This window comes from Phycodurus eques, chromosome 1, assembly GCF_024500275.1.
Source record: "Phycodurus eques isolate BA_2022a chromosome 1, UOR_Pequ_1.1, whole genome shotgun sequence".
Classification (NCBI taxonomy): Eukaryota; Metazoa; Chordata; class Actinopteri; order Syngnathiformes; family Syngnathidae; genus Phycodurus; species Phycodurus eques.
The window spans coordinates 1,082,824-1,097,646 of record NC_084525.1 but is presented as its reverse complement, the minus strand read 5'-3'; the positions used below and the strand labels follow the sequence as shown (position 1 = coordinate 1,097,646).

The 14,823-nt window shown below is 48.2% G+C and overlaps 1 protein-coding gene across 1 annotated transcript in view; it reads right to left on the bottom strand.

The window, feature by feature from the left end:
• Positions 1–14,823, bottom strand: part of si:dkey-11f4.7 (piezo-type mechanosensitive ion channel component 2) — a 34,575-nt gene that overhangs the window by 670 nt on the left and 19,082 nt on the right. Inside the window, exons 25-56 of the mRNA XM_061680128.1 lie at positions 14,183–14,341; positions 13,846–14,051; positions 13,562–13,761; positions 13,123–13,224; positions 12,819–12,984; positions 11,730–11,973; positions 11,359–11,455; positions 10,991–11,150; positions 10,765–10,854; positions 10,505–10,593; positions 10,313–10,378; positions 9,012–9,118; positions 8,789–8,909; positions 8,142–8,216; positions 7,906–8,072; positions 7,640–7,839; positions 6,758–6,919; positions 6,316–6,594; positions 5,974–6,232; positions 5,289–5,477; positions 4,981–5,176; positions 4,483–4,618; positions 3,938–4,085; positions 3,514–3,728; positions 3,269–3,427; positions 3,007–3,154; positions 2,626–2,814; positions 2,237–2,329; positions 1,840–2,009; positions 1,438–1,554; positions 1,236–1,315; positions 458–677 (exon numbers count right to left, since the gene is read on the bottom strand). Of these exons, the coding sequence (XP_061536112.1) occupies positions 458–677; positions 1,236–1,315; positions 1,438–1,554; positions 1,840–2,009; positions 2,237–2,329; positions 2,626–2,814; positions 3,007–3,154; positions 3,269–3,427; positions 3,514–3,728; positions 3,938–4,085; positions 4,483–4,618; positions 4,981–5,176; positions 5,289–5,477; positions 5,974–6,232; positions 6,316–6,594; positions 6,758–6,919; positions 7,640–7,839; positions 7,906–8,072; positions 8,142–8,216; positions 8,789–8,909; positions 9,012–9,118; positions 10,313–10,378; positions 10,505–10,593; positions 10,765–10,854; positions 10,991–11,150; positions 11,359–11,455; positions 11,730–11,973; positions 12,819–12,984; positions 13,123–13,224; positions 13,562–13,761; positions 13,846–14,051; positions 14,183–14,341 (5,009 nt within the window). The remainder of the gene's footprint in view (positions 1–457; positions 678–1,235; positions 1,316–1,437; positions 1,555–1,839; positions 2,010–2,236; positions 2,330–2,625; positions 2,815–3,006; positions 3,155–3,268; positions 3,428–3,513; positions 3,729–3,937; positions 4,086–4,482; positions 4,619–4,980; positions 5,177–5,288; positions 5,478–5,973; positions 6,233–6,315; positions 6,595–6,757; positions 6,920–7,639; positions 7,840–7,905; positions 8,073–8,141; positions 8,217–8,788; positions 8,910–9,011; positions 9,119–10,312; positions 10,379–10,504; positions 10,594–10,764; positions 10,855–10,990; positions 11,151–11,358; positions 11,456–11,729; positions 11,974–12,818; positions 12,985–13,122; positions 13,225–13,561; positions 13,762–13,845; positions 14,052–14,182; positions 14,342–14,823) is intronic.

The following is a 14,823-nucleotide window of genomic DNA, read 5'->3' as shown; positions in this document are numbered from 1 at the left end:
GTAACTGAACTGAACTGGTCAATCGTTATAAAATGGTATTCGGGCTAGAAATGCTGTCTCACCTTTAGAAGCACCCGTGACTAGAACGGCTTCAAGCACGTTCGGCAACATCTATAGCCGGAAGCTCAAAGTTTGTGTGTCCGTTTGCAAAGAACTTTCTAGAGCAAAAACGTTTTCCAATAAGCCTCCACTTACAGTACGTTTCTGCATGTCCTTGGTCACACGGGTTAGTAAGAATGACCTATCATGATAAGTATCATTAGTTCGGTATTTAAAGAGGGCGTTGAATCCTCGGAGTCGCGCGGGAGGACGGTTCTTTAAAAAACGGACACACTAACTTTGAGCTTGAAGTAGTATATAGATTTGTCGAGCCTCACGTACTATTACAATTTTTCTACCCTGGTCTAAATGCTGCGCCCCGTGGCCCCGCCCCCCCCCCCCCACACGCCTTACTTACCCGTGTCCAGCCAAAAAGCCCAGACTGGCCGGGCTGACTTTGTCGCTGAACACCACGATCTCAATGCTGTCGCACTCGTGTGGCGAGAAGACGTGGGCCGGGGAGCACTCCCGTACCGTCCACCACTGGTCCGCCTCCCGCTCCGAAGTGCCGTTGACCTTTCGGAGTTTGATGGACAGGGGCCTGAAGAAAGCCAGGAGCTCTGGACGCTCAGTCGGACCTGGGGGCGAAACATGCGCGGCTTCCGGATTTACGGCACGTTCCAAACTGGAGCATGAGGATTACGAAGTTAGTTGTACAAATGGATTTTTATCAAAAATAGCTATAGAACATATATATTCCAACATGAATAGCAAATCTAGCTAATTTCTATTAGAGTGCAATTAGCTGTTGTACTGAGCTAAGGTTTGCGATTATAAATTTAAAAGTGGGCCAACTTGTGTAAGCCATTTGCCCGTTGATTTTAGGATGCTTGTTCACTACGTAAAATAGATTTGGGATTCATTTTTAAACTGCACTAAAGGACAGTATATTTGTTGAAATTAACTTGTACTGTACATTGATAAGGCTACTGTGCGTTGCTGTTTTTTTTGGAGGGAATATGTTTGTTGTGTTATATTGTCTTCATTTTCATGTACAGGCTTGTTAAGAGGAACCATTCACTGAAGTTCTATTTTTGTATGATGAATGACAACTTCCTTAAAAAAAACTAAATATTCATATGAGGAAGACTCCCAAACAACAGCGGGTTATTACAATGACTAAAACCTCAACTAACCTACGTTCATCCTGGTTGCCATTTTGGACTCCGGTCCTTTGGGACCCCTGAGGAACTTGGGCAGCAGAGAGTTGATGATCCTAGCAGGGCACAGAAGCGGGTCACCAGTTATACGACATTCCGTCCGGGCACGAGCAAATACCCACTCGATGGTGCGCTATGTGGTTTTCTGGCTCTTTGCGTCGCGTTGACCGTGACTCACACGTGTTTGCCGCTGTCTCCTTTGAGCATGCGCACTATTCCTTCCTTCAAGGCCTCGTCCTCAAACTTCACCGTGTGCTCTCCCACCGTCTTGGCGTTCATCGATATGGACGCGTTTCTAAATGAGTACCGTGTTAGGATCAAGTCTGCAAGCGTTAGTAGTCACAATATATCTGAATAAATTGCACAAGGGTGTAAGTTGAATTGGCCCTCGAGGGATTATAATCAGTATAAAAGAAGCTCAGTGTACGTTGGCGGCATAGATAGAGTCGGTGAACAAAGGCGACGTTATTTGTAGCGAACGACTTTCAGACCGATCGAGTGGAATCGATGACCTGTTGATCTCTCGCGACACGCTCCGTGTTTGGGAATCACAGCCGAGGAGGCCCGCGGTCGGTCTGACCTGAGCAGTGTCCAGCGGAGCGTCACGTACAAATGAGGGGAGTCGCTGAGCTCCTCCATCATGGCCTCCCGACTGGCCGGGCTGATGCTCCAAAGCAGGCTGGCGTCGCTCTTGATCTTGGCAACAACGATGTCTTCAGCCTCGTAGTTCATTATGAACTGCATTGCGGACTTGAGGAGAGACAATACATTGGTTTAGTGGATTCCTGCCGGAAGACAAATTGGAAAGAAGAAAAACAGCAAGAGAGTATACTAGTTTGCCAAGTACCTACAGGTAAGTGGTTCAAACCCCATACTTTACGAAATTTGAAATGATTACCGTACCTATACTGTGAATCAATAGAAGGCTTATGTTTACTTAGACATTTGTTTAGTGGTCAAAGAGAAGATCCTCTCACTGGGTAGGTTGCGTAGACTTTGGTGAGTCGGTCGAATCCCGCTTCTGAGTAGGAAACCAAGTTCTGTTCCCGGGCGCTCATGGTGAACAGAGGCTATGGACACGCAAACGCGGGGAGTGACCGTTGTTAATGCTCTCGTGACGTTCTGTACACCACCAATACAATTATGCTTGTCACGTCACGTCGGCTACTGACACCTTAAAACAGCTACCGCTATTGTGGCGTTGCTCAAAAAAAAAGACCGCAGCGTTGAAGATATTTTGTCAAATGGCGGCCTTCCTTTTTCTGGACTAAAGCATCATGGACTTGAAACAAATGCCCCTGGCCACTATGTGAGCAAATAGGGTCAACTAGAAAGCCAAACAACAAGGAAGCGAATTGCTCTTGACCTCATATCCAGCGATGCTCAACTGGATGGAGACGTCAACGGGCTGATTTGTGACGCCGGCTGCTGATTGGACGAGAGACATGAAGAGCAGAGGAAACCAGATGATGCCGATGAGGACAAAGATGAGGAATCCTCCCATCCCGTATTTCACCACCTTCTTCTTCTTCTGTCCTGGCCGGTGGGGGAATTTCTGCAACGATGAATGAATCCATTAATTCATACCTCGGCCATTTTTAGAATCATCCTTTTCACTTTATTTTTTGACTTAACGCATTCCCTGCCGTCGACGGCTTTCGAAGTCAAATATCCGCGTGAACCGGGTAGGCTGGCAGTGAATGTTGATAAACAAACGCAAACGAAAGCACGTTCCGTATATAGTTACTTTTTCAGACTCCCTCCAGCACTTGAGGATGAATACATTCGCATAGATGTCTTCCACGCAGATCCAGCTGGACAGTGACAGAGTGGTGTCGGTCCACACCCAGTCCATCACGGCCCTTAACTCTGTCAGGAAGGGGACCAAGCGAAACCTGAAGGAAGACAGGGCGGGAGAAAAAAAAGCAAAATCATTTCAAGTCATCTTTTTATATTAGGCTTCTACTTGAGTTAAATGGCTGAGTTAAATAAAGACTCCACGCGAGTACCCTTGGAAGAGGAAGAGGTTGAGGTAGTTGAAGTTCTTCGTGAGGAAGTTCCCCAGGATGCGATTCGGGTAGCCACACTTGATCTGGTACGCAGAAAGGCCAAAGTAAACGCACTTGACAAAGTACCACAGCTGGGCGACTGGGTTGCGGTTGAACCTCCTGTGTGCGGAACATAAGCGATCGAAGGGGAGATCGGTCGGTCGGTCGTCTTCTCTTGTTCCAAAAGAATCCGTTCAACTTCTTACCTTTCAGTGACCCCGGGTAGGATGAAGAACATCCAGAAGTGTATGCCGAACACCAACACCACCTGGAAAACGCACTTTCCCAGCAGAGACTTCTTCAGGTAGAGGGCCCGGTCCACAATCATGGTACCGAACTGGATCAGCAACATGACCAGGAAGGCTTCAGGGACCTGGTCCTCAGACAGGGACTCGGTGATGTCGGCCGCCGCGGAGTATTTCTACAGGTCGGTGCCATCTGAGTCAGTGATACCCAAACACGACACGCGCTTCTACGCCGCTGCAAACTACAACCGCAATAATAAGCGTACAGGTGCGTCGCAAATAAACTCGTTTATTGCAAATCGTATTGGTCAGCGTAACTGATGAAGAGGCCGACAACATAATATCGCATTTGAATACGTTTCCAGTAAATGGGACAGTTTCTTACCCCAAAGGCCCAGTATCCATATATGGTAACGATGAAGTTGACGACGTCGATGAGAAACATGAGGGCGTAGACGTCGCACACGGGACTGTAGTCTGGGTGGATGATGTCGTAGAAAAACTGCCTTATGGGTAAGTAGATGTGAAGGGCTCTGGAAAAAGAACAATATACGTTAACGACGGCATCTAGCTCAAAGTTTGCCGACCTTAAATACTCAAAAGAGCCATACGGACCGTCTCTCACAAAAACAAAGCAAACACTGGGAGCCAAAAACCCTTTTGACAGCTAAAGGGAGGATAACACTGCATATATATATATATATTTTTTTTTTTTACCTAAATGTATAAAAAAATAAATAAATCAACCTCTCGTGTGTTGCATTTATGAATTCAATGAACTGCTATCGAGAAGACATTTTTATTTCTGCATGTAACCAAAACTTTGAAATAAAACAGTCTGTCGATTTGAGTCGTCTTTGCATTTATGAAATTCAAGCCACGCGCTTCAACGATCCCCCTGCAGCGAACCCAAACCCATTTTGGACTCACACTTCAATGATGGCGGTTTTAGTTTGAAGCATCCTCTCTCTGATGAGCTGCCTGATCCGCTGCTTCCTGGTCAGAGGCGCCTTTTGCCGACGCCGTCTCTTCTTGTTCCTCTTGTTCTCCCTCTTGGGCTTGCCTCCTGGGCAAGAAAAATCAAGACATCAAAAAGGATTTAAATATTCGAGAGAATAAAGGATTCTTTTCTCAAACGAAGTCCCTTAGAATACTCTGGAATCTCTAATGTCGCACGCCCCAATTATCCCCGCACAATTCAGACTTTGTTTTACATCTTAAGGGAAACAAAATGTCCAACATTGCATCAAACTTCAGTCCGACAAATCGCCGCCATACATGTGTCGTCATTGTTTTATGGCTTTTAAGTTTGACTCTTAATGGTGGCCACTTATTTCAACGCTCGGGCGACAATTAAGAATGTGGGAAAACGAGTCGCGTGACGCCAAAAGGCCGGCAGTTTCCGTGCAGTGTGCCTCGGGTGTTCACCGTCGGATTCTGCAGAGTTGCCTTTCTTCAGCTTCCGGAAGATGGAGGCGGTGGACGACCGGAGGGGGAGGAACTTGAGTCGGCGTGCTTGTTTCTCCTTTTCGCCTCCGGTCATTTTCTTCTTGTCCACCTTCTTCTTTAGCTTCTTGAAGAAATCGGGCATCTCCACCTCCTTGTTGTCCCACAGCCCGTGGCACTGCGCGGTCACGGACACGAGTACATTTTGCGCACATACGACGACCGTTAGTACAACAGTCGAGGTGTTCCTATCTGTACTATAGTCACGAAAACGCACAAAATATGTTAACCTTGAGAATAGAGCGGTGGAAGAACAGGGCGAGCAGCTGAATGAGGTCAAAAAGCACATAGCCATCCTTCTTCTCAACGCCAATAATGTTGGGCAGGGCGAAGGGACGCTCGGCATTGATGCCTCGGTAGGCAGTAGTGGTCCACGGGAAGAAACCGAACTGGAAGAAGTACTTCACCACCACGTTCAGCTGAAAGAAAGGTTTGGCACAAAACAAAGTGTCATTTGTCCGTAGCTTATTATCATAAGTTGATATGTTCCTGTCATTGTGGCTAAAAAGCGACGTGCGGAGAGTCTCTGTCAACGGAGGACACTTGTGCAGTCAGTGAATGGGGCGATCATTTCACTCTCAAATCTCACGATCTCGCCTTTTCTCACCCGTTTCCTCCCTTTGTACGAGCTACGTTGCCCGGGCCCATCTGCTTCTTCCTTGACAATGGCACCGTGTTGTTTGTGGTTCAACAAAAACATAATACAGAACAGTGCACGTGGCACCTCCAAAGGTGGTTTCCTGTTAAGAACACTTGGCTTGGGCAGTCGGGATGTGTGCGAGGGTCAATCGCCTGGTGTGCGGGTGTGAGGCGTCGACTGTCATTTTTGTTTGCGCTTGTTTATTAGTTCAATCGCAAGTGTGGAGATGAAACCGTCGATTAAGAAGGGCTTCCACGTGCGCGCTGAGACCGTACCTCGGTGTAGATGATGGCGGTCATCCAGAAGCGTTTGCTTGGCCGGGGCACAGACAGCATCGCCCACATGAAGATGAGGATCGGCAGGACGAGGCTGAGAAGCGACGCCGACACCATGTGGTTGAGGATGATGACAAAGTAGCACAGCATCTCCGACTTGGACACCGTGGTGTTGTAGAGGGCAAAGATCAGCTTCAGTGGCCTCGGAAGGGTAAGGAAAAACCTGTCGGACGCTGAGATCTCGTCGTCGTCAAACATTCTGCGGATGGAGAGAGAAGAGACGAACGACTTGAAGTAGCGGCGTTGGCTTCCGATCGCGAGCCCACTTTTGTGTCGACTGACTTGTTGAGCAGCAGCTCGCTGGCAGTGAGGTTCCTACTTTCCTGACTTAGTGGTCGTGGAACATCAGAGGCATCCGTACCGATTTCTGCGATGTCCTCCCTGAAGCCAGGAGAAGTGCGTTCCGGGTCCTCAGTTTGCTGGGATTCGCCGTCGGGCTCCTCCCCCTCGACACCCTCATCTTGCCGTTGCTCCGTTTCATCTGACACCTCTTTTCCACACCGCGTTTCATCCTCCCCTTCCCCTACAGCTTCTTCTTTTTCAATGGCGTTCGCCTCAAAGCTGCTTAGAGAAAACGGAACTCAACAATCAACAAAAACATCCACCAAGGCATCATACATTTCTTGTACTCATTTTAATTCCTTAAGGGGGAAATTCAAGTCACGCTCTCCTGTGTATATTTATGCATTTATATAGCCCACACTTGCAGGCGTTCCTTCTTCACCTTGGTGAGAGCTCATCGGCTTCATAGGAGGTCCAGTCGACACGGGCCGATTTCCGCAGCCTCCTTCCGAGATGGTCGGAAGCCGCCGCCGCGAGCGGAGGTTCATCGAGCTCCTCCTGGGTCGGCTGCCGGGAGCCCAGCACGGTCTCCTCCGTCGTACAGCTGATTCGGGCAAAACGTGTTTTGCGAATGTGTTTTTGTAAGCGTCGAAGACGATTCGGAGTCTTCAACGAGCCCAACTTGCGTGGTTTCATCAAGACAATAGAGAGCGTTTTCAACGACAAATGACTTTGATCGAAAAGGGCATTGGCGAGTATTTAATGAACCTCACGTATGTGTTTGATCGACAACTTTGTCTCTTCATCTGACCTATCGAGAATGTTTCCATAAACGGCGACAACCATTTAGAGCAGGAGTGAACAATAATAAATAAACAATGCAAATATGAAGGAGCGACGAGCATTTAGTTGCCCTCGGGTGACCCTCCCCCCAATGATTTAAATGACCGTAACCTCGGCATCGCCGCGGGAGGGCCGAGAGGTTTGAGTCCCAATATGATTGTAAGCCAGTGTAACGTGAGGCAGTTTGAAGTTTGACACTGCGTTTAAATATCGGAACACGGGAGGGGCGGACCGACTGTATTGCGCGTGGATGCGCTGAGGCCGCTTCCTCGACTGTGTCTTAACAGTTTGGAATGCGCTTGGAAAGTTCCTTTTCCTACCATCAGTTGATGTTCTTTTTATTCATTAGAATACGCGCGATTCTATTGTATGTTTGAAATGTATTTTTGTATTCCGTGATTCTTTTGTGTCCCGCGAGAAGGCGCCGACGTCCCACACGTCCCGAATCGCCGGTTTAGTGTCTCGGCTGAAGCTCCGGTACCTGGAGAGGCTGCTGGCCCAGGACAGCTTGGAAGCTTGGCTCCTGAGTTTGGCGTAGGCGTGGCGGGAGGAGGGCAGGGCGGGTGGCGGTGAGGAAGGAGGCAGCGAGTCTTGTGGGTCTTCTTGTGAGGACCATGTGTTGTGACGGGACAACCGGCTCTCATAATACCGCTTCACGCTCTGCCGGCTCACCTCTCTGCCCTGCGGAGCGAGCGAGAAAGTGGCGGAAATCGAAACGGTGTCACGCGCCATCGCGTGACCTCCCACCTTCTTCTGCTGCTGGCCGAGTAGTGCTCTCTCAAAGAGAAGCACTTTGGAAATGTCCAGGTTGTCTTTGCACAACGAGTTGAGACCCTGAGTCGAGTCGTCAAGAAGCGACTGCAAAAACACCATGCCAAATTTCAGGGTGTTGATGATCCGCTGTAGAACGTTTTCTGGAAGGGAAAAGGCTTTCTTACACACTTTTGGGGTGGTTCCAATAGAGTGCCCTCATGTCTGATTACCTTTATCTTCTTCCCCTTGCCCTTCCGCTATGCTTTCGTCAAGGTCGTCCTCGCTTGAGTCCATTCTGTCAAAACCTAGAAGAAAAAGAGATTCAAATTGGAATGTGATTCAGCATGGGAAGGATTCCCCAAAAACTCGCCAAACATGCTGAAAATGTATTTCAATATAATTATGATTACTTTTTCTTTTCTTTGTTTTTGAAATTGCTTCGACTTCAGATGTATTTTCACTCATAAAAATATAATTATGAAGTATTAGTCTTCGCCCACTGTAGCTGCGGTTGGACCTTCTGAAAACACCTTTTTTCACGCAAAATGCTACTTGATACATGAACTTCCCCGAACATGACTAAAATAGACACATCTCATCGTGTATGTTTCAGGAAGATGTCTTGGTTTTTGAAAACAATGGCGACATTCTTCCACTGTATTACTGTTAAATCCCGCGGAATGTCTTCAACCGCGCCGACAATTGTGCAAATCTGAATTTAGGTTTTTGTTGAAAATCCTACTAAATTCCAAGAAGAACAGGAGAAATATTTCCTCACCGCTTTTTCCAAGGTCTGAGGGATTCAAATGATGTTGAATGTACCCTGTTTAGCGCTAATAACGCGTCAAGTCCAAATTTTGGTGTACAAATTCCTCACTCTGCTGTGCCTGAAGCTCTCTCGTCGCTCTCTTCTTCTCCTCTTTTTCCATTCGCCTCTTCTCTCTGCTCAGGTCCTTCAAAGCTGTTTTGGAGCTCGTGACCCAGGCGTTGTAAGCCAGCTTAGAAAATGACGCGCAATACAATTGGGTGAAGAACTTCTGACATTTAACTTTTTGTTCAGTTTTTGGTTCGGTGTCTCTTGGCTTCTGCCTTCAACAAACCTGAAAAGCAGATTTCTTCTTTGGGGGTTCCTCATCTTTCTTCTCTGGATCCTCGTCCTCCTCCTCACTGTCACTCTCAAACAGGTGGTAGCCACAGTTGTTTTCCACTGTGTGAAACAGAGCAGTGTCACATACGCCGGCCAGCGAGCGTGTTCAACGTTCTATAGCTAACAGATCAAGTGTGGACATCGGGCAGCACGAAGGGGAGCTCTTCTGCCGTGGCCGCGAACGTGCTCTAGAAGAAGCTCCCCTGCCACCGTACCCCATCCCGGATAGCGCGTGCCGTGTCACACGCCCTAGCTTGCCGTGAGAGCAGTGAAAAAAGGGGGCCAAGTGCCCAAACTTGAAGGGACCGTGCCGCGCCAGACGCACACCGTCTGCTTCCCGTCCCACGTCCGGTTCTGTTCCATCCAGTACTTTCACGTTTCGCTGCGTTCGTCCCTGTGTTGCGCGAGCCGACTGCCGTGGCAAATGTCGAAATCTGGCCTCGCGTCCACGGCATGTTCCGTTTTCCCATCCCGCGTTGTCTCAGGTTCATCCCCCTTTCGTGCACGGGGGCCTGAAACGTGATTGCCGTTTCGTAATGCAAAAAGAATTCTTTGAGTTCAAATTACAGAAGAATGACAGTATTTTGTGGACCCCTGCTGTCGGCGGGGAAAGGGGACCAGGCGGGGACAAGGAATAGCAAAAACCTGGGGATCAATGACGCCCGTTGAAAATGTTTTGGGGTTTTCAAAAATAACTTTTACACCCAAACAATTCTAGAACAAGCAAAGATAAATCATCACTCAGCGTTTTGGGGGTTTTGGCGAGCCTCCCAAAAAGAAAAGAATTTGGAAAAAAAAAACTCATCTGCAGCTTCGGAACCGGGAGCATGCAGGGGTCCGCTGCCTTCTTCTTATCGCTCCGCAGGGAAAAGTGCTGATTCTAAAGTTCTTATGGATTTGGGCGACATCATTTTGTATTGTATTAAAAATATTAATAAAGGATGCGGGAGGAGGCCGGAGTATCCCGGGAAAATCCTCGCGAGGAGAGTACGTGCAAACGCCACACAGGTTGTGCGGCCGTAGCCCAACTGCAAACGCACGACGACTAAAGCGTCGCGCTGCCCTGTTATTGTAGCGCTGAAGTAGAAATGTTCCATTATTATCTGGCGTAATCCGTTATTTTGGCACGATTGACTTGTGAAATAAAGACTGCCATCGAATCGACATCAACGGTTGGGGGATTCGTCAATTGAACGCAAAGTACAATCTTGATTGTTTCGTTGTTCTTTATGCGTTTGTTACTTCATCATGTACCTCCGGGCCGCGAGACCCAAGGCTTCCACCATTTTCCTGCATCCCTCTTTGCCTTCTCTTCGTCCCCTGGAAAAAAAAGAAGCATGGTCTCTCCTCATACCGGCAGTTGTCAATACTGAGTGACGCATTCCGCAGCAAGCGCACGCGCCGTATTGGTGTCTCGGAAGGATTCCATTCATTATCGTGCGTTACCCAGTCTCTCTGATTCGGGATCAACCGGAAGCCCCGCTTTGTCTGCCGGCGGCGGCCGACTCCTCTGTTTGGATTTAATCTTCTCCATCCTACAGGAAGATGCCGAACATTTACAACTAGCTTATAACATTTATTACGTAGACATTGTCCGTATATAAGGACAAATGGATGAGGATAAGGGAAGGGAATTTGTCGATATTTTTGGCTAACAGGATGTAATGTTTAAGCACATACACTGTCCATTCTACTGCGTGTCTTACTGTTTCTTCAGGGTCTGCACAGATTTCTTCTCCATCTCCAGCCGAGCCGCAACCTGCTTTTTGACCTTGGCCTCAAACAGCTCGGCACCCCTTAAAGACATTTAGAAAAAAGAGGATTTGGGGTTCATTGAAAAAAAGTACTATATACTGTAATATACACTCCCCCAACCCCAGCGGCACCCACCCAGCCTCTTTGCACACCACTGCTGATTCTGATTCTACAGACCTGGAGGCCAATATCTTGGCGGCCTTGAGGTCGGCCACCACGTAGAGGAAGTAGTAGCTGAGGAAGACCCTCCTCTGCGCTAAAAGGACGGTGAAAGAGATGGCATCCCACACGATGCCGGCCTCGCCCTCGGGCAGCTCACACTCGTCGTCCGGCTCGGCTGAAGAACACAAAAAGGAGAGCCTCGAGATCAGCGAAAATCTTCCATCCGTCCATCTCAACTCAACCCGGAAGACGACAACGTCACTGTACGCATTGTCACTTCTTATCAAAATGAACAAAGACTTTTCTGCAGTTTTGTATGGGGGCGAACATTGATTTGTAATCGATATTATCGATGCCGGTCCGCGACGACGAAAGACACTCACGGACGTCGTAGCCTTTTATGGTGCAGAACATACTGAAGGCCTGAATGAACCAGCAGCCGTTCTTCAACAGGCTGCCCAAGTAGGCGCACGAACCGAGCTGAAGAGAGAACAAATAGAAAGTAGGACACGTTGGATGGACACAGTTCATGTTGAGATAGGCCTCATATTCATTGAGTTCAGGTTGGACCAAACCGTCTCGCAAGTTAACCCTTCATTATTCACCAAGCCTCAAGGCAATTTGGACATTTGTACACTTCCAACTTTGTGGGACAGTTTGAGGAAGGCCCTTTTCTCTTTCCAGTGTTCCCATGATGCTCAGTACGGCGGTATTTGCTGTGTCACGTAGTGTCTGACGTGATAGGAGGACTCACAGAGAGGAGGTTCTTCATGGCGATCACAAAGCAGGTGTAGCCAATGAGCCAGTCCCACAAGCGCAGGATATATTTGACGGGCTGCATCAGCACGCTGCTTCCAAACAACATGAAGTAGAAGCAGGCCACCAGGTAGCCCATGCAGAAGATGTTGATGCGAGTGGTGCCCGTGATGAAGATCAGGCACAGCACCAGCCAAAAGAAGTAGCTGAACACAAACACCTTCACCGTGTCGAGGTAACACCTGAGGACCGAACAGAGACAAATTGGGGTTTCTTTCTCGGCCAGAAGGGTGCACGCTGACATGAACCGTCGATGTCAATAGCGTGTGACTGTGAAGTCGCCAATAAGACCAAGGTCACATCGTGTTGTCACTGAAACACAACACGGAGTCAATAAACCTAACACAATCATCAGAAAATCTAACGAGAACGAGTGCTACAAGGAGGGTGACGTAAGTCGACAGGACGTACAATGTTTTCTTCTTCTTGAGCCTGTTATACAGTATTAAAGTCAACCGCCGTTTTTCATGGGTGATAGGGACTGTGAGTAATTGACCCCACTAAAAAGGAAATGTTTAAACCGTAAATATACCACAATCTATGATTTCAAAAAAACACCAATCAATCCATCCATCCATCCATCCATCCATTTTCTAGCGCTTGTCCGAGGTCGGGTCGCGGGGGCAGTAGCTTCGGCGGGTACGCCCAGGGATCCCGAGGCGTTCCCCGGTTATCCCCGGGGTCTCCTCCCGGTGGGACGTGCCCGGAACACCTCACCGGGGAGGTGAGGTGAATTTGAAATTCTGTCCATCAAAGTTCTGAACAGAACGGGTGACAAAGGGCAGCCTTGGCGGAGTCCAAACCCTCACCGGGAACGAGTCCGACTTACTGCCGGATATGCGGACCAAACTCGGACAGCCCGTATCAGGGGCTTCGGTACCCCGTACTCCCGGGGGGAAAAAAACACGAACAGGCGAATTTGTGAGTAGCGAACGTGAGAATAGGTGGGCGTTCTGTACCGAACTACAATTTTCTTTCTCGTACTTTGTTTTCCAGCACGGCTCTCTCCTTTCTCGTTCTTCCTGACCTGCAGTGAAGGAAGTTGTCCACGGGTATGAAGCGGTCGCAGGAGCCGGGGTCGAGACTGCGGCTGATCTCCACGTTGTCTCCAGCCAGCAGTCGCACCGCTGCCCGATTCTCCTCCTCAAACACTTGCCACTGCAAGGAGGAGCACAGCAGCAACAGGTGGTCGTCTGCACGGGGCCAGAGAAAGAGGGAGAGGAATTCCTCTGGAAAGACACAAGCACTTCCACTGGTTCTATTTTTAAAGGTAGGTTCGGTTCTGATGTGATTTTTTTCACTCAAAACTTTACGGAGGACAATATACTCACAGAATATGAATAAGGGATTGGGACTCATGGCAAAATCAGGCATATAAAACCATTTGATGACATTTGACGTCAAAGGTTGAAGTGCAGTCCTCCACGGGTAATCTAAAAGGGAACACCAGTGAAAATGCCTTCAAAATATATCCAGCAGACGATCATATTTCATGAATGATAACTCAGTCAATATTATTGTCTCCTAAACGTTTCAGTGCTGATTTTGGACTTGACGGAGTCAGTTTGTCCAACTCGTCACCTCTCCCTGTCCCAGAGTTGCCAAGGAAACGGCAGTATAGGCGCAGCGATAGCGATGTTTCAAATTGTTGAGCTGCTGTATGTTCCGGGAACGAGTGTCTGACTGATGTGACGTGCGGCTGACTTCTGGTGATCATTTGTTATCTGCGCACTTTCGTACATTGGCATTTAATTTCAAATAAAGTCGTACCGACACACAGCGCAGGAGGGATGCCGATGCAGAGTAAGTACTGCAGCACTATGAGTCCCGCCGTGAAGCCGCAGTATTTAGGCCACACCTCTCCTATCGCCTTCCTGCGGCGCCGCGACAGAACCGCCATCAAAGCGCAGGAGTGAAGCAAGGCGTAGAAATCCATCCTTTGACCGATCGCATTGACTGCCACAATGAAACTCATCTAAAGATTTCAGCGCATGCGAGATGAAGATGTTAAGGAGCCGCTCTCCAAGCTCAGACTCTTGTGACCGGACTGAAACCTCACCTCTAGGCCAAATTTGTAGAAGAAGAAGTTGACAAAGTACTTCACGCAGGGCCCGATGCCGTGGTCCAGGCGCTGCCTGGTGATCCCGTGGAAGATGATGCCGAAGGGCGGCGGCTTCAGGTCGTTACGGATACGGAAATACAGCTGGTGCCGACGGACGGTCGCCTCGAACGCCAGCAGACCCAACACCATTAGATGATTCTAGCATACGCGAGAGATGAAGTGAAAACGACGTCACGGACGAGCCGGCCGCACTACGTGGGGAGACGTCGGCGGACGGCGAGAAAGGAAGGCGACCGAGCTTCGTGTTATTGTCGCACATGTAATCGTACCCTGAGACAAGGAAGGATTCTTCCTTCACACTTGAGGAGCGCGCCACACCAGTAGACCGGATCCACAGGCTCGACGTAGAGGATGGACCTCTGGAGCAACTCCATCACGCTCGCTCCAACACCAACGTCCGGACCCGACGAGTTGGATGGGACCGTATTCTGAGATACGCAAACACTGGTAAGTTGGGAAGAAGTTGGGTTATTTGTCTTCTTTGAAGAAATGATGCTCGACAAGAAGAGAGGCTTCAAGAGTACAAAGGTGGCCGCCCTCTTCGCTAAAGCGTTGAGCTTTTAAATTCATCGCTTAGTCACTTACTTTGACTTGATTTTCAGTAAAGCTTTTAACTTGGAAAACGTTGTTCTAATTTCTTTGTCTTTGAACTTTCTTTCCCATCATTTCAATCGAAGCAAATATATTTGGCAATGTATGAATTTATTTCTATTATATTTAGCTTCTTTTTGTTCATTTCTTATCTTTACAATAAAGCTTTTTGCAACTATGAAATGTCTTGAGTTGATTTTGATGGATTTCTTTTCGAGTTAGGAGAAAAGCATTTAGCGCATTTCCTTCCTGACACTTTTTTGTACTTCATGTTATTGACTTTTATTTGGTGTTTTATTGATTCTTTTAATTTTACGTC